The 25,463-nt window shown below is 45.7% G+C and overlaps 1 protein-coding gene across 1 annotated transcript in view; it reads left to right on the top strand.

Moving 5' to 3' along the window:
* Pigl (phosphatidylinositol glycan anchor biosynthesis class L) overlaps positions 1-24,894 on the top strand; it is a 57,360-nt gene extending 32,466 nt beyond the window's left edge. Inside the window, exons 3-7 of the mRNA XM_034508003.2 lie at positions 11,470-11,560; positions 15,390-15,457; positions 16,958-16,989; positions 19,409-19,542; positions 20,086-24,894. Of these exons, the coding sequence (XP_034363894.1) occupies positions 11,470-11,560; positions 15,390-15,457; positions 16,958-16,989; positions 19,409-19,542; positions 20,086-20,184 (424 nt within the window). The 3' untranslated portion in view covers positions 20,185-24,894. The remainder of the gene's footprint in view (positions 1-11,469; positions 11,561-15,389; positions 15,458-16,957; positions 16,990-19,408; positions 19,543-20,085) is intronic.
* The last annotated feature ends 569 nt before the right edge of the window (positions 24,895-25,463 follow it).

The following is a 25,463-nucleotide window of genomic DNA, read 5'->3' as shown; positions in this document are numbered from 1 at the left end:
ATTAAGGAGACAGAGGCTGGTGGATCTCTTTGAGTTTGAGGCCAGCCTTGCCTGTAGGACTAGTTCTAGGACAACCAAAGCTACATAAAGAAACCCTGTCTAGAAAGGAAAAGGAGGAAGAAGAGGAGAGAAGTAGGAAGGGAGGAGGAAGAAGACTTTAAACCCAGGATATCACATGGTTTCCTGCTTGCCTAGCATGGGTCCCAACCCTAGCAGGACATAAAGGAGATGACACACCTATACCTTATTTCAGCAACTGGGAAGAGCAGGCAGGAGGATTACAAGTTCACTGTCATTTTCATCTACATAGTAAGTTCAAGGCCAGGCTACAGGAACCCCTATTTTTAACTATAGCCCTGGTTGTCTTGGAACTCACTCTGTAGACCATAGTGGCCTTGAACTCAGAGATTCTCCTGGCTTTGCTTCCTGAATGCTGGAATCAAAGGCATGCACCACCACCACCCTGCAATTGAAGCAGCATTTAAGTACAGTCAGAGGTTAAGCTACTGCCCCTTTCTTCTCCATTTGAAACAAGATAGCACAACCTTCTGCTCAGAAGATTTTTTTTTCTGTTTTTATATATTTCTAAGTATTCTTCAACTCAGGGAGACCCCAACAAATTAGGTCTTGTCACTAACAATAGAAAAGTCATGACAGAAAGAAACTTGATTTTCATTATGATCATACCGGGCTGATGGAGGAGATGAAGCATCTCTCCAGTTTTGGAGGCAGTATCATGGGCTCTGGGGCAGGGGCTGGTGTGAGCATAAAAGAAGCAGTCTTAGTCTGACTGTGGGCTGGTTAGTCATCGGCTTGTCTCTATCCTAGTTGTGCTTGGTGAGTCCTAGGAAACTGATCTAGTTAACATGCAATGACTATTTCTGTCAGGGAGTGGGGGGCAGCCTCTGTTTCCACTTCGGTCTTGCCTTCAGCTTTGAAGGGAGTCTGATGAACTTAGGGTAAGCCCTCTTTGTATCACCCATCCTTAGATATAACCTCTCCCTTGTCCCCACCCCAGCCCTGTGCCCAATCTAGAATCTTGTAACTGCTGAACTTGTGCTTTACCACTGAACTGCATACCCAGCACTCCCCACCCCCATTAATTATTAGGGCACCTACTTGTGAGGCTGGACTAGATTTACAAAGGGTTTTGAGCCACTTTTGTCAGCGCTTGGAATATACCTTTCTGAAAAAGCAGCCAGTGTTCTAAATCACTAAGCCATCTCTCAGCCCAAGGTGGCTCCCTTTCTTCTCCCAGGGACAAGCCATCTAGGAATCTTTGGAATGTATCACTATTCTCATGTTATGTATCCTTGGCAACCTCTCACCCCCTCCCCACTCCCCTGGTTTGTGGTTTTGCTCTTTAAAAGACCCCATACCCATCACTCAGTGCCAAACCTTGCTTGCTCTTGCGAGAGAGCTTGTGGTTTGACTGCTGGCTTATTTCCCTAATAAACCTCTGCCGTTTGCATCCAGGTACGGTGTCTTGCGAGAGTTCTTGGGTGGCCGAGATTTCCCGAGGCTTGAGTAAGGGTCTCCCTAATTTGGGGGTCTTTAGCTGGATGGGCTGTACCTAACACAGCGGTTTGCTAGTGCACCCACCCAGGGGTCGTCATCTTCCTTCCTTAAAATTGAATCTAAAGTTACTTGTAAATTGGAGTCTCTTAGGACAAGGCACAGCCAAAAAACAAAAACAAAACCACTGTTTTATATAACGTGGAATCGTGCAGAGCAGATCCCAGCCTGTTCTCAACACCACACTAAACAACACACTGGCCACCTGTGAAACAACGTTTCCTGTAAGAGCCTTGCAAGTCTTGTTGCAACAATATGAAGAATGTCTTTGAGAAGGAGAAGCACAGACTACTGATTTCTGTACCCCACTGTTATTCAAGCACAAAGCCTCAGCAACCTCTGGGTACCTTTTTCAAAATGCCAAAGAAAAAGTGGTGGCGCACGCCTTTAATCCCAGTACTTGGGAGGCAGAGACAGGTGGATCTCTGAGTATGAGGCCAGTCAAGTCTTCAAAGTGAGTTCCAGGACAGCCTGGGCTACACAGAAAAACCCTATCATGGGGGGAAAAAAAAAAAAAAAGCCCAAGGACTCCACAGGAGTCTGGGCATGTTTCCTAAATCACACACGGGTCTCCGGTCTACAAGCAGCAGCAGTGCTTACACAGATGCAGAGCAGAGAGAAACAGGGTCCCAGTGTTCCAGGCTGAACTAACTACTAATTGGTACAACCCACTTACCCACCAGGCCTTCTCTTCCTCTGTTTTAGTGTCTTGGAAGAAGGTAAGTGGTCATTAACCCTCCTGCATCAGCCTGTAGAAGCTCCAGCACCCCTGCGAGGACAGGGCCCTGTGACCAGCAGACAGTATTAAGGGAATATTTCCCACAAGTGCCAAACACGTGTGATTTCCTAGCTCATTTTGCATCGAAGGAGAAAGGAAACAGCCATTTTATGATTGCACTTGGGAGATTGAAACCCTGTGTAGAAAAAGGTCTGTTGGGCTGGTCGGTAGTGGTGTACGCCTGTAATCCCAGCACTTGGGAGGCAGAGGCAGGCAGATTTCTGAGTTCGAGGCCAGCCTGGTCTACAGAGTGAGTTCCAGGACAGCTAAGGCTACACAGAGAAACCCTGTCTAAAAAGAAAGAAAGAAAGAAAGAAAGAAAGAGAGAGAGAGAGAGAGAGAGAGAGAGAGAGAGAAGAAACGAAAAGAAAAGAAAAGAAAAGAAAAAGGTCTGTTGGGACATTTAATCTGTCTTGGGTCCTAAATTGTTTGAAGGTGAGGCCGTCATCAGGGCAGGTACAGCATCCATGTGTTGACTTTTGTAACCTTCTTATTACACCTCTCAGGTCATTTTTCCTTCTCCTCACCATTTTTTTTCCATTGTTTTATTTTCCCTCCGAGTTTGTTTCACTCTGGAGCAGTGGTTCTCCACCTTCCTAACGCAGAGACCCTTTAATACTGTTCCTCATGTTGTGGTGACCCCCGACCAGAACATTATTTTGTTGCTATTTCATAACTGTAATTTTGCTTTTGTTATGAATCATGAACCATAATGTAATGCTAAGAAACATGTATAACTAGCCATTAGAAAAATGTAAATTAGCCAAGTGGTAGTAGCACACACCCTGACCACAGTGCTCAGGAAGCAGAGGCAGGCAAATTTCTGTGAGTTCAAGGCCACCCTGGTCTACAGAGCAAGTTCTAGGACAGCCAAAGCTACATAGAGAAACCCTGTGTTGAGAAAACAAGAAATAATCATAATATAAATATCTGATATTTACACACAATATCTCATATTCAACCCCAAAGGGGCTGAGACCCACAAGTTGAGAACCACTGCTCTCTCTAGACTACAGAAATTGCTGCTTTCAGCGTTGGGTGTCCAACCTTTTAGCTTAGATCCTTTCTCCTTGTACTTCCCTGGTCCTCCTGAGCTCCAGCAGGAACACTGCAGAATGGTCTCAGCATGAAGAGACAGTCCCTGCCTCCCTAAAAGGGGGGGGGGGGGGGGGTTGAGCCAACTGCTGGGCTTCAGCTAAACTTTCAGGCCCTGGGCCTGCCAAAACAGTTACACTGAACCCTACTGACCTTTGCCCACTTTAGATGACAAAGGAAGTAATTAAGTTTAGAAATGTGCCTGAAGTGGGTGGAGGAGGGGCAGCTGATTCTGCCTGCACTGTGCTACACAAGCCACAAGACCAAATAAGGATGTATGAACCACTTCCATCTGTATGAGAGTTCAGAGTGCAGTGTGCAAAAGTAGGACTTGGTTCTCAGGGAGATAAGTCGTTACCTAACCCTGTTGGAGCTCTGTGCAGCATCTGCTGTGGACACTTCTGCAGAGGCTCTGTCTGAGGGAAGACAGAACAAGCCTCCTCTTACTAGTGGAGTGTAAGGGTTTCCCTTATTATATCTACTGACCGGAGGAGTCTACTGCACCACAGATTTTCCAGAGTGTTTCCATGGCACTACTGAGGGACTGTAAAAGTACCAGTAAGGATGAGTCACTAGAATGTGTGGAGAAGGTCAGAGTTTGAGGCTATTTCACTATTAGAAAAGCAAGCATCACAGGCTGAAGCCAGTTTGTATACTGAACCCAGAAGTCCAGGGTAGAGCTGGGAATTGGGAGCATTTTTCTGTAGTACTAATGCTGTTTGTTGAGTCTACCCTCTTCCCACTCTCAAGGGCTTGTCAAACACACAGCCTGGTCACAGTCTTCTTCTGTTGCGCTGGATGGTCGCCAGAAATACTGTCCTCCTTCTCCTCAGAGGCCTGCGATGCCCTCAGCTCTACCAGCTGCCCGTGTGCTCAGCAACCACTGCCAGCTAGCTGCTCATGCCGCCAGCTTGTCATACTGCCTCCCTGGCTTGGAATTCCTGACCTCTTGGCTCTCCTTTCCCTGGGAAATTCCTTCATCTTGCAAAATCCCAAACCTCAACCCCACTCAGCACTAAGTGTAAACAGTGACCTATATCCATGTTTGGATATAGCCCTGGGTATGGTATATAAACGTGTACTTGGTCCATGTTAGCTAAATGCACACTGAATTTGTTCTCAGAGTCTTACACTGATGTTTTGGGGTCCTTGGCACTCTTATCTCCAGATACCCACTGCTGTCTGACAAACAGGGCTCAGGCTCACTCTACCACCTACTCTCTAGCTCAGGGCCTCTGTGCCATCTCAGTCTTAGAATGCCCAAATGAGCTCACCCTGAAGTCTGGAGAGCAAACAGGCTACATAGGGAATCTGTCCTCTGTGCCTTTTAGACACCCAAGGGATCTAATAAGCCATGTCTGTAATTGTGTCAAATCAATAAAACCACCCTCCCTCCCTGCCTCCCTCCCTCTAGGGCTCACTGTGCCCTCCATAATCCTTGTCTCCAGATTACAGGGAAGTGGCTTCAGTCTAGGGTCTGCTTTCTGGGAAGCTGAGACTTGGTTATCTCAAGACTTCAATCTCCCACTTGATTGTCTTGTTTTAAAAATTCAATCTCTTTTCATATTTCTATTCCCCTTTCACGTGAGTTATTCTTTATGTGACAAGCAAAGGTTTAGGGGCTGGGGGCTCTTTCTGGTGTACACATTAACATCCCATGTCTTGGGTGTATCCTCACCCATTCTGAATAAGCCCATAAATCTGTGTTACCTTTGCAAGCCACTATTCAAGAGGTTAGAGAATCATGCCCTGGTGGTGAAGCTTCAGAACTGCCAGGCCTTTGGTAACTGAGGTAACGTAGGTTAAGCATCTCTACTTGCTTGACTGGTGTTTAAGCTTCTCCACTTCCTTAACATAACTTTCAAGAAGTCTAGGGTCAGACTCACGGTAGCCATTTGACACGGTAGCCATTTGAACTCTGCCTTTGCCCTTCTCCACAGGCATCTTGCTTTAATTTTGCATTTCTTGCATTCTTTCTGAGAATCCGAAAAATACATTCTGATAGTTTGCATTCCTTCCTTGTAATTTGCCTGTTTTCCTTAAATGATCGTTTTTCTCTGTTTAAACCCAGGCTGGCCTCAAACTTGAACTCCTGCCTCAGTCTTCTGAGTCTGATTCAGCTTCCAACCATCTTTAAGGTTTTTAAGTTTTTACTGGCATATATTAATTTATATAGTAATGGGTTTCATTTTGACATTCTCAAATATGTAGACTTATCATCATCAGCCCCCAGCTCCCTTGTGACCCCTCCCCTCCCACTGCCTGCTCCTCTCTCTCTCTCTCTTCCCAGCTGGTCCTCCTCGCCCATGTCTTTCTTTTTGTCTTCTCCTTTTGTTTGTGTTTGACCCAATGAGTTTACTTAGGGTTGTTTTCAGGAGCATGGGTGATGGGTTATTTATAGGAACACAGGCACCTCGCCAGTGCTTACACCACTAGAGAAAATGTCTCTCCCTCTCCCAACAGTCATTAACCCTCTATAGATCCTCAGGGGTGGGTAGGGCCTCCTAAATTCCTGATGATCTCAATTTTATGCAGGTTTTATGCTCATAATCACAACTGCTGAGAGTTTAAGAATGCAGTGTCAGGCTGGGTGTGGGCTTTTAATCTCAGTACTCAGAACTGTAGCAATCAACCTGCCTCTGCTGCCTGTCTACATAGAGTTCAAGGCCAGCAAAGGCTACTTAGTGAGACCCTGCCTCAAAAGAGAGAAAGAAAAGAAGAAAGAAAGTCAATGTACATGTCATGTCAGGATAACAGCTCTTTATTCAAAATATTTTTTGAAATGTATATATGTATATCTGATCTGTATAGGTATGTGAGAGTACATGTGTACGGGTGCCTGTGCAGGCCAGAAGACAGCATCAGACCCCTGCATCTGGAGTTACAAGTGATGTGGGCTGTCTAACATGGGTGCTAGGAACTCAACTCATATCCTCCAAAAGAGCAGAAAGCACATTATTGACTTTTGAGCCATCTCTCCAGTCCCCTTAACAGACTTGTTTTGTTTTGTTTTGTTTTGTTTTGTTTTGTTTTGTTTTGTTTTTCGAGACAAGGTTTTTCTGTGTAGCCCTGGCTGTCCTGGAACTCCCTCTGTAGACCTCAAACTCAGAAATCTGCCTGCCTCTGCCTCCCAAATGCTGGGATTAAAGGCATGCACCACCACTGCCCGGCCAGACGTTTTTTAAAAAAGAGATATTTATTTTTATTTTATGTGTATTGGAGTTTTGTCTGCATGTATATCTGTGTGAGGATATCAGATCAACTGGGACCGGAGCTACAGACAGTTGTGAGCTGCCATGGAGGTGTCAGGAATTGAACCCAGGTCCTCTGAAAGAGCAGTCAGTTCTCTTAATGTTATAAGTCCCCTCTTCAGCCACACCCCCCAATAGTGTTCTAAAGATTATTTGGGTTGTGAGGCACGTTGCCACTCTGCCTGGCTTTGCATGGTCACACCCATACCTGTACAGCCTTGACCTGACAGAGGCACAGGCATCTGTAATTCTCAGTTCCAGAGGATTTTCTGCTCTCCATGGCTTCCTCAGGGACCAGGCACACAAGTGCATAGACAGCCATGTGGCCAAATACTTATACATACAGCATAATAAAAACATTTTCAATTTAAAAAGTATTTTATTCAGGGGTGGTGACCTACACCTTTAATCCCAGCAAAGGAAACAGAGGCAGGTGGATCTCAGTGAGTTCAAGGCCAGCATGATCTCTATAATAAATTCCAGGCCAGCCAGAGTTACATAGTGAGACCCTATCTCAAAATAAAAGCAAAAACTTTTGTTTTTGAGGGTGGACAAGTTGGCTCAGTAGGTAAAGGTACCTCCTGCTAAGCTTGATGATCTGAGTTCAATCCCCAGAACCCACATGGTGGAAAGAGGGAGCCATCTGCCACAGTTGGTCTGCTGACCCCCACAGGCACACCGTGGCAGGCACTCATGCATTTACACACTCATACACATATGCATTCACACAAAATAAATAAATGAAACCTTATTTGTGAGAACAAGAACGTTTAACTTGTCCTCAGCTTCCTTTGGGCATACTGTTGGAAGTTCAGCCTTTTCCATTCAGTTCCCTTTGCAGGCTCTTTCAGGAAACAACCTAGGAGTGACCTGGGCAGGACAGGAGGATCTCTGAATCAAAAGTTAAGGTGCAAGGCATCACCTTGCATTTAGTCATGGAAGTTTTTAGGAGCTCAAAGCGCAATAACTTTGTTGCCCTTCTGTGGAGGCTTCCAGAAATCTGGACTTGGATAGTAATAAATTACAAGGGATTTAGGCTACCCATCTGCTGGGGCTGGACAGGTGGCTCAGCGGTTAAGAGCACTGCCACTCTTCCAGAGGACCTGGGTTCGATTCCCAGAAATAGCACACTTGCCTAACAGGCATTAGGTTCAGTCCTCAGAAACATGTACACACATACACCCCAAAGATACTTAGAGCAGGTATGGTGTGTGTTATGCTTACTAGGTTTCCTTTCAGCCTGTAAAATGCACAACTCTGCACACCCACCCCCATTCCCTGTCACTCTCCCCCACCTTTGTCAACAGTTTTCATCTACTCTTCTTAACAGGGTTCTTGTAAGAATTAGTCTGCATACATACTCCTCACCTCACTTTGACACAGAAATTGAATTTCACTGATTTTATCACAAGGAAATATTGCAAGCCACATACCAAGAGTTATATGTGTTGGGTACTTGTTATAATCTTAGTACAATAATAAACACAGGAAACAACCTAAATAATCAATCATGTGGAACTTATTAAAAATTAAATCCAAAGCTTAGGAAATGGCTCATTGGGTAAGAATGTTTCCTGAATTTCAAAACCAGCGTATCCATAAAAAAAAAAAAAAAAAAGTGCAAGCATGGCTGCACATGCCTGTAACCCCAGCATGTAGTAGATAAAGTCAAGGTTTACTGGCTGTCAGCCTAACTCTCGTTTATCGAGAAACCCTGTCTCTAAGGAATAAAGAATGGTAGAGCAGGACTCCCAGTGTCCTCTCTGGCCACCATGCATATGCACGAGTACATGCTCCTTCATATGTGTGTACCCCTAACACAATCACACAGACACACACAACATCACAATCAACTCTAAGTTAGCAGTTGCCTCCACGGTGCAGATATCAGAAGCCCCACTATGGTAGAAGCCACAGTGCCACCTGAGACAGTATCTGGCTGACTCTCCAGAGCCCTTAGTGTCCATGTCCCCTTGTGTCACTCCGTTGCATCTGTCTTTCATACCTAATTATTCTCTGGACCAAAATGGCTAGTATAATTCTAGTCAGCGTGTGTAAACTCCAACTATCAGGAAGAAAGACTATACAAAGAATACTGGACACAGGTCATTCACCAACTGTTTCTTTAGAGTCCAAAGACTGCCTCCAACACACCTGTTCTGCCAGCACTGTTGCCAAAGCAGAACTCCTGCTCTACAGAGAAGGCAGAAACCGGGCAAAGGTTATGCCTAGACCCGGGCTTTGTACCAATTAGAAGTGTACTATTGGCAAAGGATAACTCATTTGGTTTGAAAGGAGTGTGTGTGTGTGTGTGTGTGTGTGTGTGTGTGTGTGTGTGTGTGTGTTTGCGTGTTTGCTTGAAATTTTCTTATTTTGTATTTTCTTACATTGAGTTGGAGAGAAGTTGGGATGACTTGCAATCTGTATTCAATCCATGTGCTTTTTAACACAAATCAGTTTTTTGGCAGTGGTGGAGGTTATTCTTGAGACAAAGTCTTACTCTATAGCCCAGGCTCACTATTGTAGGTAGGCTGGCCTCAAACTTGTGAAAATCCTCCTGCATCAGCCTCCCAAGTGCTAGGATTAAAGACAGGAGCCACCATGCCAGCCTTTGGTTTGTTTTCTAGGAAAGAGTTTTACTTTGTAGTCCTGTCTATCTTGGAACTCAGTGTTGACCAGACTAGGCTCAAACCTACAGAAAATCCTCCTGCCTCTGCCTCCTAGGTCCAAGGATTCTAGGCATGTGCCAACATACTCAGTTTATCAGATTTGTTTTGTTTGGTTTTGAGACAGGGTTTCCCTGTGTAGCCCTGGCTGTCCTAGAACTCTCTCTGTAGACCAGGCTGATCTAAAACTCAGAGATCCGTCTGTTGCTGCCTCCTGAGTGCTATATTAATGGTGTGAACCACCATGCTCAGCAAGATATGTTTTAAAAGTGCCATCTTTCTAAGTTCTCACCAAGAGGCAGGAATAACTTCCTTTGGCTTAGTCAGATGAAAGGTATACCACAACAACTGATGTGCACTAGTGAAAGTGCCTTGCAAATGGGGAGGCACGGGTTCTTACTGTTTGTTTCAGTAAATTCTCCTTCAGCTTGAATTATACCAAGTACACAAGAAATAGCTTTATTCTTATATATTTTACTTTAGACAGACATAATACAGGCCATAGTTTATGGAAAGGGACAGTGAAGGTTCTTATACACAAGGATAGTCTACAGTAAAGGATTTGACTTTGCCCTTGGCTTCTGGGAAATAAGCTGTGTTGTGGCTAGCAGTCTTGGCTTCGGTGCAGACTTTGGGCAATATGGTATCAGTCACATGTAGGCTGAGATCAACCATAGGCAACCAGTCAGTCACTACTAAAACTCTGAACACCAAAGCTTGGTTGAGCTCTCCCGGTTGACAGTGCTACCATGTGTTGCCACATATTGAAGCTGGGTTGACATGTCCTGCTTCCAGAGGAAGCACAGTGGGATCTCTGCATCTAGAAAGATCTGCATGCCTAGACACTACCTTAGGCATCTCTTCCTTTGGCTGACTTTACACGTTTGTTTAACCATGCATGGAACAATTGTCAGTGAGTAGTTTATGTATTCCTAGTGAATTGTTGATGGTGTAGGGAAACTTCTAAATTTGAAGTCAGTGTCAAAAATCAAGGCAGGACTCAGCAGTAAAGGCACTTGCTGCTAAGGCTGATGACATGAATTCAATCCCAGGGACCTATAAGGTAGAGGAGAGATCTAATTCCTGCAAGCTGTGTACACACACACACACACACACACACACACACACTGGTGTACATGTGTGTGTACCCCCCAGTAAGTAGAGAAATTTACTTTTTAAAAAGTGAAGGCAGTGTAGGGGACTGTACTACTGAACTTTAATTATGGCATTATACTCTTTGTAGAAGACCCAGTGGAGGAAGTAGCACTGAAGTGGGTGGGGCCTTGTGCAGGATGGAACAGGCTAGTTAGACAGAAGAACCAGGAAAAATAGTAACAAGAGGCCCCGAGTGGACATTCCACTTGAGGAGAGCAAGGTTTACAGGCCTTGAAGGAGCAAGGCTGGATTTTTGTACCCATTTTGTTCCTCTCTCTAAGTCCAGCCTCTACTTGAAGGCTGTCATGCTCACATGCAGGAACATCTGAGTGTGCTGACAGAGCTGGGCTCTCTATAGAAAGCTGGGGGAGCTGGGTAGAGGTGGCCAACGGATCAATTTAGTGATGAGACTCCTGTCTCATTTTCCTGTTGAAAACCATGTAACTCTCCTTGGTCTAGAATTCTAAGGTCAGTTATTGGCCCTTATTTTAGAAAGGTGTTTTGGCAACCTTCCTGGTAAGGAGCAAGGAGAGCTGTGTGTGTTGCATGTGATGGGCTTGGGTTTCTTATAGTTTCCTGTCTGTAAACCTTACTTCTTTACCTGAAATCTGAGCACATGAAGAGTAGAGAGCTCCCCAACGCTGACAGAATTCCTCACAAAGCTGGGCACACACCCGCTGGGTCTCAAAAGATTATTCCAGCCCAGGTGGTGGTGATGGTGGTGATGGTTGTGGTGGTGGCAGCAATGGGACATGCCTTTAATATCAGCATTCAGGAGGCAGAGGAAGGTGAATCTCTGAGTTTGAGGCCAGCCTGGTCTTCAGAGCAAGATCCAGGACACCCAGGGCTATACAGAAAAACCCTATCTTGAAAAACAAAGAAAAAGAAAAAAAAAAAAAAAAGGTTATTCCCACCTTGAAAAGGGTTCTCCTGCGTTTCTCTCTTGCAGGGAGTTTCCAGATGATCCAGAAGTGCAGTGGGACACGGAGCATGTGGCCAGCGCCCTCCTCCAGCACATACATGCCAATGGCACTGACCTGGTAAGGGAGTGCCACTCCCAGTGGAAAGCCCGAGGTCTCCATCCTGTCACAGGACTAGCTTCTGATACTTGCCTCATGGCTAACTCCTACTCCCAGCTCTGTTCCACACCCACCCTAAAAGGCTCTCTGCTAAGCCCACTGAAGGGCAACCATGCCCTTCAATTCCCTTCCATCGTATGTGTGATGGAGTGAATAAGTTCTCAACCCTCAGGCTTGAGAAGAACATTTCTCCCTTTTTTTTTTTTTTTCCCTTTTTGGTTTTTTAAGACAGGGTTTCTCTGTGTAGCCCTGGCTGTCCTGGAACTCACTCTGTAGACCAGGCTGGCCTCGAACTTAGAAATCCACCTGCCTCTGCCTCCCAAGTGCTGGGATTAAAGGAGTGTGCCACCACTGCAAGAAGAGCATTTCTCAAATTGTGTCCTGCCTCCCCACCTTTCTCCTGAAAATTCAGCACCCAATGGTTAAGAGCACTGGCTGCTCTTCCAGAAAACCTGGGTTCAGTTCCCAGCACCCACAAGGTAGCTCATAACTGCTTTAACTCCAGTTTCAGGGATCTGACACCCTCATGCAGACATACATGCAGGCAAAACATGAATGCAGATGAAATAAAAATAAAGATCCAGGGTTGGCGGCTTCTACAGACATAGGTGAGCAGGGGTTCTGCAGATCTCACCCAGAACTTTATGCGTAAGCCCCAGGTCTGTCAGTGAGCTACATTCCCAGTTCTGAAGCTGTCATATTTAAGCCTCCTTTTTGTTTGTGACACAGTCTCACTGTGTAGACCAGGTTAGCCTTGAAACTCAAAGAGATCAACGTGGAGTGCTGGGATTAAAACCATGCACCACTATGCCCAGCTAGCCTCCATTTCTTTTTTTTTTTAAATGAGGATAAATTCATACTCACTTTATAAGGAAAATTTCAGTCACCATTAGAACAGTAATGGAGATTCATGTTTGCTTGCAAAGGTGAAGAAAGCCATCTTGCTCTCTTAGGACTAACAGGTTAGGGTTCAGCCACAGTCAATTCTGTCCTGTCCCATATGCCCCACACCTGCCCTTCCCTCTCCCCCAACCCCCCATCCAGTCCTGTCCTCTTCTGTCCTGTCCTATCCTATTCATTTATTATTGACAGGATCTATAGCCCTGGCTGTCCTGTAACTCTCTCTGTAGACCAGCCTGGCCTGAAACACACAGAAACCTTCCTGCCTCTGCCTCCCCAGAGATAGAATTAAAGGTGTACATGGCCACACCCGACTATAACAGCCCAAGTTAGTGCTGCCAGGGTTTACTTTCTGAAACTCAAAAAAAAAAAAAATCAAAATAAGAATCCTTCATAGGTTAATAGCTAAAATTTCATTATTCAAAGTCTATTCATTTGAGTAGACTTTTGTTAAAAGATAGAGCATGCTGGTTGAGAAGCAGATTGGGCTATTCTATCAATGATACATTAATTGAGTGAATTGATACATTAGACCTTTAAGTGGGGGAGACATTGAGACAGGCTTTCTCTGTGTGGCCCTGAATGTCCTGGAACTCACTCTGTAGACCAGGGTAGCTTCGAACTCACAGAGATCCACCTGCCTTCCTCCTGAGTGCTAGGATTAAAGGTGTGTACTACCATCAGTGCTAGACCTTCCATTTTTAAAGACTCTGTGTTGTTGTTGTTGTTATGAGTATGCTTGAGCCTAGGTGAGTTTATGTGCACTATCTGTATACAGAAGCCCATGGAGGCCAGAAGAGGGGGTTGGATCCCCTAGAACTAGAGCTACAGGTGGTTGTGAGCTGCATATGGGTGCTAAGATCAGAACCTGGGTCTCCTGGAGGAGCAGTAAGCACTCTTAGCCACTGAGCTATCTTTTTGCCTCAGCACCCTGCTTCCTTACGGTAGTGGCTTTCCCAGGACTAACTCCAGTCCTGCTCCTCATCATAGAGTGTTAGAGCTGTTGGCCATACTGCTCACTCCATTCGTAGGGGAAATTCATCATTTCAGTCTTGGGAGTCATGGCCTTTCTTGATCTGGCCCTTACAATCCTGAACATGGAAGAACAGGGTCTGTCTTCATTGATAGGCTGAGTTTCTTGTATAGCAGCTCCAGGTTGGAAAGGACTCTCAGCAGAGTGAGGGACTATAGGCGCGAGCAATGTGTCCCATATCTTCTTCCTCCTCCATCTTCAAAGAAATTGTGCCAACTTCTGTTTGCCACATGGCCTTCTCCTCTGACCCTCTGTGCCCCCATTTTTAAGGACCATCGTGATTACATTGAGCCCACCACTCCATCCAGGATAGCTTCTCCATCTTGTGATCTTTAATCACATTTGCAAAATCCCTCTTTTTCATGAAGTAACAACTCGGGTTCCAGGGAAATAGGACATAGGTAGCAGACATATTATTAAGCCTATGAGCAGCCTTATTCCATAGCCTTCATTCACATGGGATGGGAGCCCAATAACTTTCTAATGATGGTTTGAGACCAATGAATGGCAGGATGCTTATGCCAGAAAGCTTTGGAGTTTCAGGGATGGGGTTCTAGCCCAGTAGGTAAGTACTTACCTAATATGTACAAGTCCCCTGGGTTTGAATTCCAGCAATGCAAAAACCAAGAAAGAAGGAAAAAATGCTTCTTAATTTTGACAAAGTGGAACATTTATCCCAGCTGTGAAGCCCTTCTCTTCGTCATCACGACACTATCTAGGGAATGCCCTGGATAGGCACTAATGCCCCATGGCGTTCCTGAAGACAGAGACCCGGCTTTCACAGAAGTCAGGGCCTTTCCCTGTAAATAGAAAGACCAAGCCTAGGCATTGATACAGGTCTATAATCTCATCACCTGGGAGGTAGAAGCATGGAGACCAGTAGTATAAGGCCAGTCTCAGCTACACAGAGTGTTCAAGACAAGGCTGGGTGCATGAGACATCTCAAAGAGAAAAAAAATATCAGAAAAGAAATAGAGCACTAGTGACTCTTTCCGCTGACTACCCCAATTCCAGTTCTAACCCCTTCATCTGTGCGGCCGGGACACTTTCTGTCCTTGGGAACAGCCCTTCCCTTTCCATCAGCCTCTAACCAACCATCTCTAGTCCCTTTCCTGAAGCCTTGTTTTCTTACCTTTCTTTCATTCATGGGTTTTTTTCATGCTTATGTAAATATTTGTGTGTTTGTGATGTATGTGAGTGCACACACTCCTATAGCAGAGGTATCCTGATCCTTGGAGCCATGAAAGCTTGACTTTGGTCTCTACAGCCCATGTAGGAAACAAACCAAAAGCCAGGCATGGTGCTGTGTGTTTATGGTCCCAGTACTGGGGAGACAGGCAGGCAGATCCCTAGGATTTGCCAGACTAGCCTGATCAGCAAGTTCCAGGCACATGAGAGACCCTATCTCAAAAACAAGATGGGTAGCTCCTGGGGCGCAACACTTGCAGTTGGTCCCCAAGTGTGAATTCTTGCATGTGCAAGGATTCGGAAGATGAGTTTGTATAATGGGGCAAATTCCACTCTGTCCTATGGCCAGGACCAGGAGTGAGCCTTAAAACTCACAGCTGCCACACACAGATCTAACCTCTCAGAAGCTGCTTCAGCTGCTCAGAATCTGAAAGTCCTGGGCAGTGGTGGTGCACGCCTTTGATCCCAGAGGCCAGCGATACTGAGGGAAACCCCACATTAAAAAACCAAAAAACCAAACCATAACTGACAAAAACAAAATTTGGAAAGTTTCAGGGTTCTGCTCTTTCCTTCTCCAAAGGAATGGTGAAGGCTACTTTGAAGCTGAGGCAGCAGAGAAGCCATTCAACACCTCTGAATGAGCCCTTCCTCCTGGGTCTGTCCCTACAGGTGGTGACCTTTGATGCCGAAGGAGTCAGTGGTCACAGCAACCATATTGCTCTGTACAAAGGCGTGAGGTATGCTTCTCTGGGTGATGGAAGAGTTTCTCTATTTGCTCAAGAGTCACAGTTACTAAACACTTCCTGCCTGTAGTCTGCACCCCAGAAAACCTACTCCTGTGTCATGTACAGTCCCTGTTGCTCTACTGCTCACCTGCCTCACCACATCCTTTTTGTTTTATCACATGTATGGGTGTTTTACTTTCACGTATGTCCACCCTTCAGTGAGGTGCCTCCGTGAGGCTCCCATGCAGGCAGACCTGACCTGACGACTCCCCAGCCTTGTCTTCATTGTATGCAACCTTAAAAGATACCAGAAATCATTGCTCTCATATTTTTTTCCCACACAGTTCATCCTGATTCTTTGACTGTGGAATGATGGGAGGCCATACTCCTCTCCCCTCTTGTAAACGTCCTTTGCTTTGTGGCTCAGGAGAAGCCACCGATAGAGCTATGTATTGCCAGTTACATTAGGTTTATTCACAGTCAAGAAAGACACACCAAAGGTTACAGTCAAAAATGGAGTTTTCTGGTAAAGATACACAGAAAAGTGAGTGGACTTTTAGCCAAATGGTTATTCTAAGGACTGTGCTGCTGGAAAGCAAATCACTGGGTAGGAACAGGGGGTCCACTTCATTTCCAGGTCCACATAAAACCTTATTAATTTGTACTCAGGTATTCACAAAAAAAGAAAAAAGAAAAAACCAAAAGAATCATTCCAAGTTTACTACAAAATCCGGAAGTACTTCAGCAGACAGTGGATAGGGTCCTTGAGTGGGGCTTGGCTAGTTTCAACTCTGCTTGTGCTGGTGACTTTTGGTCAGTTTGACATAAGCTGGAGCCATCTGGGAAGGGGGAATGTCAATCAAGAAAATGCCACCATCAAACTGACCTGTAGGCAAGTCTGTGGTGCATTTTCTTATTTGATGATTGCTGTGGAAGGATTCAGCCAACTGTGGGTGGACGGGTGGATAAGAAAGCAAGCTGAGCAAGCCAAGAGTAGCAAGCCAGTAAGCAGCACTCCTCCATGGCCTCTGCTTTAGTTCCTGCCTTCAGGTTCCTGTTTAAGTTCCTGCCCTGGCTTTCCTCAGTGATTGACTGTGATCTGGGAGTTTTAAGATGAAATAAACCCTCTCCTCCCAGAGTTGCTTCTGGTCATGGTCTTTATCATGGCAACAGAAAGCTAACTAGGACATTAATTGATTTTTAGAGAAAAAAAATGAGGGTAGTTATTCTCATCTCTAATGGGCAAAACTTGAGGCCAGTTTGTTCCATAATCCATAGACCAACTTCTGGATTAAGCTGTGTGGGAATGAAATGCCCACTCTGGTCCCCTCCGCCATAGCCAAAGGTATGGAATCCTGTAGCTTTAGATGTTGACTTAAGCGATAGAAACCACTGGGAGTCTGCTTGGTTGGGGCATGGGCCATGCAGGCCTTGCTCTCAAGGTCTCTCCTGTTTACACAGAAGAGTAGGTGTCGCATGCTCTCTCTAACGCTTGTCCTCTGCATCCTCCAGGGCCCTGCACTCCGGAGGGAAGCTGCCGAAAGGTAAAGAAGGCCTCTTTTTGTTTTTTGGGTTTCTGTTTTTTGCAAATAGACAACAGTCACTACCGCTCTAAGAAACTTACCAAGAAGATACTGCAGATATTGTCAGCCCTCCATATCCATCCATTTCTCTGTATTTATGGACTTAACATCATGGGAGCAAAATTATTCAAGGGGATGCTGGACACCTGGCTCCCCAGTTAAAAGCACCATTCTTGCAGAGAACCTGGGCTCAGTTCTCAGTACCCATATCAGGCAAACTATAACAACCTTTAATACCAGTACCAGGGCGGTCAGACACCTGATGCATGAATGTGGTGCACAAAAACTCATGCAAGCACATGCATACACAAAAATATATAAGGAGAAAAAAAAAAAACAGCACCTGTACTGAACATGCAGGCTTTTCTCCTTATTAGTCCTAGACAATGCAATACAGCAACTATTTCTATGGTGCTTTTACTCATATTAGAGATTATAAGTAACCTGGAGATGAAGCAATGTAGACAAGAGGATGTGGGTAGGTTCTATGTAAAAATTGAGTCATTTTATGTCAACTTGGGCATCTGTAATTGAAGTATGTGTGGCAGTCCTAGAACAGCACCGCTGGGGACTGTAGGACACCTACACAGAATGGCCCTGGACTGTGCAGTATTGTAAGGTGTGCATGGCAGGTTCAGCCTGTATCCATTGCCAAGTGCCCTATCTAGTTTCCTCACCGGAAACTTCTCCGAGTAAGTTTTGGACTGGCCTGCATCACAGGGGTGACATGGGATCAGAAAGTGAAGCATAGGAGATAAGTGCTGTCTTTACAGACTGAGGCCTTAGAAGCACCCCTGGCCGCCATTGGCTCTCCGTCCACCATGTGAGATGGGCAGACCCACACTGTCAACACCACTTTATCAACTAGGAAGCTAAACTCTAGAGCAGTTAAGGGACTTTCTGTGCCAAAATGTTTTCAGAGATGGGGTGCCAAGGACCAGCCTCTGCTTGGATACTGGTCCTTGGTTCTGAGAGGTGTCTCTGGGAGCAGGTGAAACAAATGACCCGAAGTCAAATCATGGGTCCGAGCTGGCGGCCTGTGTTCTGCTCAAGACAGTTTTCCAGTCTGCTTTCTCTGTATTTGTCCTTCTCTGGAAATCTTTAGCCAGTTCTCTCTGTGTTCTGCTTGTGCTGGTTCTCCAAGGAGCTCTCTTGCTATTCCAAAAATGTCTCTGGATAGCCCCTCTCCTGCAGATCTTAAGCCCAGTCTTTTATTTTACATACCAATCCAGTCCTTTCCTCCAGGCTTCCTTTTGATTATCCTATGAATCAGCATCCCGTGACCCCAGCTGTTTGATTCTTCCGGGTCACTCAGCACATTTCTTTTTTTAAGGTTACAAAAGAATTCAGAGATCTGCCTGCCTCTGTAATGCAAGACCACAAACTAGTTGGGTGAGACTCCACCCAAAATTTACCATTTCTACCACAGCTGGGCCTGGACCTATATTCCCTGTCCCAGGCTGACCTTGAACTCCGGAATAACAACAACAATCACAGCAAAACTCAGCTGGATGGGACCTCCTACAATCACCCTCCCTAAATCTTTATCTCCTTCCTAAGTATCTGGCTAGTTGGCTCACAGTGCAGCTGCTTGGGCTCCTTCAGATCTGTGAAGCTCCTTACACAATTCATATTGCATCCTTATATTTTGCATAGTTGAGAAATTATGTATTTTGAACTCATGGTTTCAAAGTTCTTTTCCTAGCCTTAAGGGCTGTCCTGAAGATCCCAGCATTTACCATTTGGCTGAGATATTAGCCACACCTATGCCTCCCCACCCCACACTAGTGCTGTCTCTGAATATCTTGGAGTCATTAATGTTAACTGGGAGGATATTCAACTAAGAGGAACAGAGAAATGCAAAAATGTGTACATTATTATACAAACAAGCCTAATGTCCACAGCAGCCCGTTGATGTGGAGGCCTTTGCCCTGTGGGTTCTGATCCAGAAGCAGGAACTGTGTCATTCTACCCAACTAAGGCTGTGCCAGTCCGGGCAATGGGGTCTCATTCTGAAGCCTAGGCTGGCCTCACATTGATGGCAGTCCACCTGTCTCTGCCTTCCAAGTGCTCGAATAGCCCCTGGTGTCAGAGCACAGCTGGAATGAGTCTTTAGTCTCCCAACTCAGACATTCCTGTCGATCATCTTTCCTCCACCCTCTTCCTCTTGCAAGGACACTCACAGCCGTGGAGCACTTCTGCCACATGGCAGTTCTCCTGTGTGGGAGAATTCTGGTCAGAGAGCAACTCTGGTGCCACAAGGTACCTGGCAGAAGAGCAGCTGCACTGCCTGCCTTGAGCCACCAGGAGAGGGAGGGTGCTCAGGGAAGCACCTGGCAAGAGCAGCACAGTGACCCATCTGCCATCCCTACTTGCACAGGATGCTCTGTACTCACACTGCAATCTGTGAACCTGCTGCGGAAATATGTCTTCCTCCTGGATCTGCCCTGGACTCTACTGTCGCCCCAGGATGTTCTCTTTGTGCTCACTAGCAAAGAAGTGGCACAGGCCAAGGTAAGATATGTATTTCCTGGACACTACACTGTGACCCCAGCCTCACGTCCCTTGGCTCTTCAGAACCGTACTACCCGCAAAGCACTCTCCACAAGGACCAACACTGCCCCACGTGCTAGATCACTCCAGCTACACCTGACTGGAATATTTTTTTGATTATAAAATTTATAAGTAAATAGTTATTTGAGTACATGCTCATTTTAAGAAACTTAGAAATACATACCATCATCAGTAAAATGAAAACAAGTGGCTGGAGAGTTGGCTCTGTGCTCTGTGGTTAAGAGCACTCCATGCTCCAGTAGAGGATCTGGTTCCTGCACCCACCACCATCTGTAACTCCAGTTCCAGGGGATCTGTCGCCCTCTTTTGGCCTCCATGGGTACTGCACACAAGGGGTGCATGCATATACAGGCACTCAAACACTGACATACATATAAATCTAAGAAAAAAAAAAATAGAGCTGGCAGTGGGGCAGGTGAGAGGGAAGGTCTGCAGATAACAGTCCCAGAGTGAGTGCTATCATGTCCTCTCTGATTCTTCCAGAAAGCCATGTCCTGCCACCACAGTCAACTTCTCTGGTTCCGCCACCTCTACATCCTCTTCTCCAGATACATGAGAATCAACTCACTGCAGTTCCTCTAAAGCCTCGGAGAATTGTCAGATCCTCAGAACAAAAGGGAGAAGCAGAGCAAGAAGTCCCCTGGCCAGGCTTTGGGCTGACTTACCTGCTTGACCCAGGGAAACCCCAGCAAAGCAGCCCCTGCCAAACAGGGACCACAAGGACAAAGGATCACCCCAGTCTACCTTCCTCTTCTGGAGAAAACCCACCAAAACCAAACCCATGCTAATACAGTAGCTACCCCACTAATTTACCAGTTCTCTCGACAACATAGTTTGTATGATAACAGAGTTGCACCAGACATCTGGCAAAGCCTAAGTAGGTTGCCTTAAATGAGTGTCAATGTGCCATAGAACTAGGTTGCAGGTGTGATCTTTACATTGCTTCCAGACCCGGCTGTTTTCCTCAGTCTTCTGTTTCTGTAGCTGAAACACCACACACAAGGCATCTGCCCAGCTGCGGTTTACTTGGGTCACGGTTCTGAAGCCTGTGGAGTCCAAGAGCATAACAGCCTCTACCTGATGGCTGGTGAGAGGCCTCCCTCTGCACCTCACAGGCAAAGGCAGTCAGTCACTGGGAGACAGAGCCAGTGAGCCAGAGTTCTCCTTTAGAACAACCACACCTACAACAGTGCCCCAGTCACCTCCAAAACGCCTCACCCTCAACACTGGGGCTTTGAAGACACATGAATTCCAGGGGACACAGCCAAACCCTAGCACAGGCTCATCACAGACCACCCCACACACAAACCACCCCTTCATCCCCCCGCCCAACACACACAATCTTCAGGTGCTTCAACCATAATTCCTTGGGTTTTTATTTGTGTTCCCCTTATGAGAACGTTATAGTCTAAGGAAGCTGTACCTTATCACCATGGTGGTTCTGATGTGTGTGAGAATGATCCTGTGGGTCCTCCCTTTAAAGAGCCAATAAACATCTCGGTTCTCTGCCTTTTCAAAGAAGGAGCTGGGCCCACACCTTTAATTCTAGCACTTGGAGGCAGACACAGATGGATCTCTTTGAGTCTGAGGCCAGCCTGATCTAAATAGTGAGCTCCAGGACAGCCAGGACTCACAGAGAAAGACCCTATCTCAAAATAATAAAAACAACAACAACAACAATAATAATAAATTTTAGAAAAAAGAAAATGGAAAGAAAAGATAAACATTATTCTGATAGTTAAATAGTACAAAATAAAGTATGGGAAGCTGGGTGTAGTGGTATATGTCTTTAATCCCAGCATTCAGAAGGCAGAGACAGGTGGATATCTGTACGTTTGTGGCCAGCCTGGTCTACATTGTGAGTTCCAGGACAGCTAGAGGTACATAGTGAGACTATTAAAAAAGTAAAAATTAACCTCAAATAAATATGAGTGTTCTAATAGGACAGATAGTGATAAAACTATACTTACGTAGAGCAACATATCCACATGTAAAAATCTACATGATAACGAACAAGTAATTTTCTTTACCTAATTTGTTTGGGGAAAAACTATTTCCATACTCACATGTGCAAACAAGCAGAGGCCTCCCGTGCCTGTGGAGCCTGTCTCTGAAGCTGCCTTTTGTACTGGGTTCCTGCACTGAGCCCTGCGCAAGTCTGATTCACTGATTAGCAACGATACAGAGGTTGAAAGGCTGCACGTCCAGAACCAAGTTCTACTGGGATGTCCTTAGACACCTTAATATCTGTGTGCTCCCCACTTCTGTATCTGACTTGACATCTTTGTGACTCTTGGGTAAACACTTGGGAATATAGAAGCAGCTCCTTAGTTCCCACCAACAAAAGGCTAAGGATTCTTTCAGACAGCATCTGAGACCTACAGCTGAGACTCTTCACTTTCCTGTGATCCACCTACCTGATGTTCCAACTGTGTGAGAAGTGCCCATGTATGACTGTGTGTGTGAGTGTGAGAAGTGCCCATGTATGACTGTGTGTGTGAGTGTGAGAAGTGCCCATGTATGACTGTGTGTGTGACTGTGAGAAGCGCCCATGTATGACTGTGTGTGTGAGTGTGAGAAGCGCCCATGTATGACTGTGTGTGTGAGAAGCGCCCATGTATGACTGTGTGTGAAGTGCCCATGTATGACTGTATGTGTGTGAGAAGTGCCCATGTATGACTGTGTGTGTGAGAGAGAAGTGCCCATGTATGACTGTGTGTGTGAGAAGCGCCCATGTATGACTGTGTGTGTGAGAAGCGCCTATGTATGACTGTGTGTGTGAGAAGCGCCCATGTATGACTGTGTGTGTGAGAGAGAAGTGCCCATGTATGACTGTGAGAAGTGCCCATGTATGACTGTGTGTGTGAGTGAGAAGCGCCCATGTATGACTGTGTGTGAGAAGTGCCCATGTATGACTGTGTGTGAGAAGTGCCTGTGTATGACTGTGTGTGTGTGAAGTGCCCATGTATGACTGTGTGTGTGTAAAGTGCCCATGTATGACTGTGTGTGTGAGAGAGAAGTGCCCATGTATGACTGTGTGTGTGAGAGAGAAGTGCCCATGTATGACTGTGTGTGTGAGAAGCGCCCATGTTTGACTGTGTGTGTGAGAAGCGCCTATGTATGACTGTGTGTGTGAGAAGTGCCTATGTATGACTGTGTGTGAGAGAGAGAAGTGCCCATGTATGACTGTGTGTGAGAAGTGCCCATGTATGACTGTGTGTGAGAGAGAGAAGTGCCCATGTATGACTGTGTGTGAGAAGTGCCCGTGTATGACTGTGTGTGAGAGAGAGAAGTGCCTATGTATGACTGTGTGTGAGAAGCGCCCATGTATGACTGTGTATGTGAGAAGTGCCCATGTATGACTGTGTATGTGAGAAGTGCCCATGTATGACTGTGTATGTGAGAAGTGCCCATGTATGACTGTGTGTGAGAAGTGCCCATGTATGACTGTGTGTGTGAGAGAGAAGTGCCCATGTATGACTGTGTGAGAAGCGCCCATGTATGACTGTGTGTGAGAAGTGCCCATGTATGACTGTGTGTGAGAAGTGCCCATGTATGACTGTGTGTGTGAGAGAGAAGTGCCCATGTATGACTGTGTGTGAGAAGTGCCCATGTATGACTGTGTGTGAGAAGTGCCCATGTATGACTGTGTGTGAGAAGTGCCTGTGTATGACTGTGTGTGTGTGTGAAGTGCCCATGTATGACTGTGTGTGTGTAAAGTGCCCATGTATGACTGTGTGTAAAGTGCCCATGTATGACTGTGTGTGTGAGAGAGAAGTGCCCATGTATGACTGTGTGTGTGAGAGAGAAGTGCCCATGTATGACTGTGTATGTGAGAAGCGCCCATGTTTGACTGTGTGTGTGAGAAGCGCCTATGTATGACTGTGTGTGTGAGAAGTGCCTATGTATGACTGTGTGTGTGAGAGAGAAGTGCCCATGTATGACTGTGTGTGAGAAGTGCCCATGTATGACTGTGTGTGTGAGAGAGAAGTGCCCATGTATGACTGTGTGTGAGAAGTGCCCGTGTATGACTGTGTGTGAGAGAGAGAAGTGCCCATGTATGACTGTGTGTGAGAAGCGCCCATGTATGACTGTGTATGTGAGAAGTGCCCATGTATGACTGTGTATGTGAGAAGTGCCCATGTATGACTGTGTGTAAGAAGTGCCCATGTATGACTGTGTGTGTGAGAGAGAAGTGCCCATGTATGACTGTGTGAGAAGCGCCCATGTATGACTGTGTGTGAGAAGTGCCCATGTATGACTGTGTGTGAGAAGCGCCCATGTATGACTGTGTGTGTGAGAGAGAAGTGCCCATGTATGACTGTGTGTGAGAAGTGCCCATGTATGACTGTGTGTGAGAAGTGCCCATGTATGACTGTGTGTGAGAAGTGCCCATGTATGACTGTGTGTGTGAGAGAGAAGTGCCCATGTATGACTGTGTGTGAGAAGTGCCCATGTATGACTGTGTGTGTGAGAGAGAAGTGCCCATGTATGACTGTGTGAGAAGTGCCCATGTATGACTGTGTGTGAGAAGTGCCCGTGTATGACTGTGTGTGTGAGAGAGAAGTGCCCATGTATGACTGTGTGTGAGAAGCGCCCATGTATGACTGTGTATGTGAGAAGTGCCCATGTATGACTGTGTATGTGAGAAGTGCCCATGTATGACTGTGTGTGAGAAGTGCCCATGTATGACTGTGTATGTGAGAAGCGCCCATGTATGACTGTGTGTGTGAGAGAAGTGCCCATGTATGACTGTGTATGTGAGAAGCGCCCATGTATGACTGTGTGTGAGAAGTGCCCATGTATGACTGTGTGTGTGAGAGAAGTGCCCATGTATGACTGTGTGAGAAGTGCCCATGTATGACTGTGTATGTGAGAAGCGCCCATGTATGACTGTGTATGTGAGAAGTGCCCGTGTATGACTGTGTATGTGAGAAGTGCCCGTGTATGACTGTGTATGTGAGAAGTGCCCATGTATGACTGTGTGTGAGAAGTGCCCATGTATGACTGTGTGTGTGTGAAGTGCCCATGTATGACGTAAGTGGTCCTGCTGCTACAAAACCTCATGGAACTGTTTCTACACTGGAACATGGAACTGGGGTAACCTGAATGTGTGTCCTAGGACACCGGCACATACTTCATCCCAGGATAAACTACCTCATGTCCTCTTTGAAGGGAGAACTGTTATTTTGTTGACAATACCCTTTGAGTTTTTTATGATATACACTCAGTACAACCTATGAAAAATGTTTTCAACCTTAGACATTAAAAAGATGCATAGAGGAATCCCAATGATTTGAGAATTGTTTTGTGCCTGTTTGTATTTGGTTTACTATATAATCACAAAGAAAGAGGTTGGGGATGGTGGCTCGGCTGGGAGAGTGTTTCCCTAGGTTTGGTCTCCAGCACAGTATTAAGTGTGTGTGCCAACACTTGGGCACTGGGGCAGGATCAGAAATCCAAGGTCATCTTCAACTCCATAGTATGTTTAAACCAGGCTAAAGAAGACTCTCTTCAGAAATAAATCCTGCGTAAACATCTAGGGAGGAATGTTTTAGTGGTATGTTTACTTGCTGATTTGCCTGATGGTGCTTTTTCTCTCATGAGCTCCTTTTGTGGGGCAGGGCTGCTCACACAGTCTCCATTCATGACCCCACTTCATCTTAAGTAAGTATAGAATTCTAGCATTTACTAATAGTTAATCATAAAGAAATCTTTTAAAATGATTCCTTGGTATACATTGAATTTTACCACCTACTGAATACTGAATCTGCATGCTGAGATGGACATGATTATTTTACATAAAGAATTAAATTCTGGTTGAGTATTTGATGCTGCAAGGCACAGCACCTTCGACATAT

This window comes from Arvicanthis niloticus, chromosome 6 (assembly GCF_011762505.2).
Source record: "Arvicanthis niloticus isolate mArvNil1 chromosome 6, mArvNil1.pat.X, whole genome shotgun sequence".
NCBI classification, from domain to species: Eukaryota; Metazoa; Chordata; class Mammalia; order Rodentia; family Muridae; genus Arvicanthis; species Arvicanthis niloticus.
Note: the sequence above shows the minus strand (reverse complement) of the source record. Positions and strands in the feature narration are given on the sequence as shown.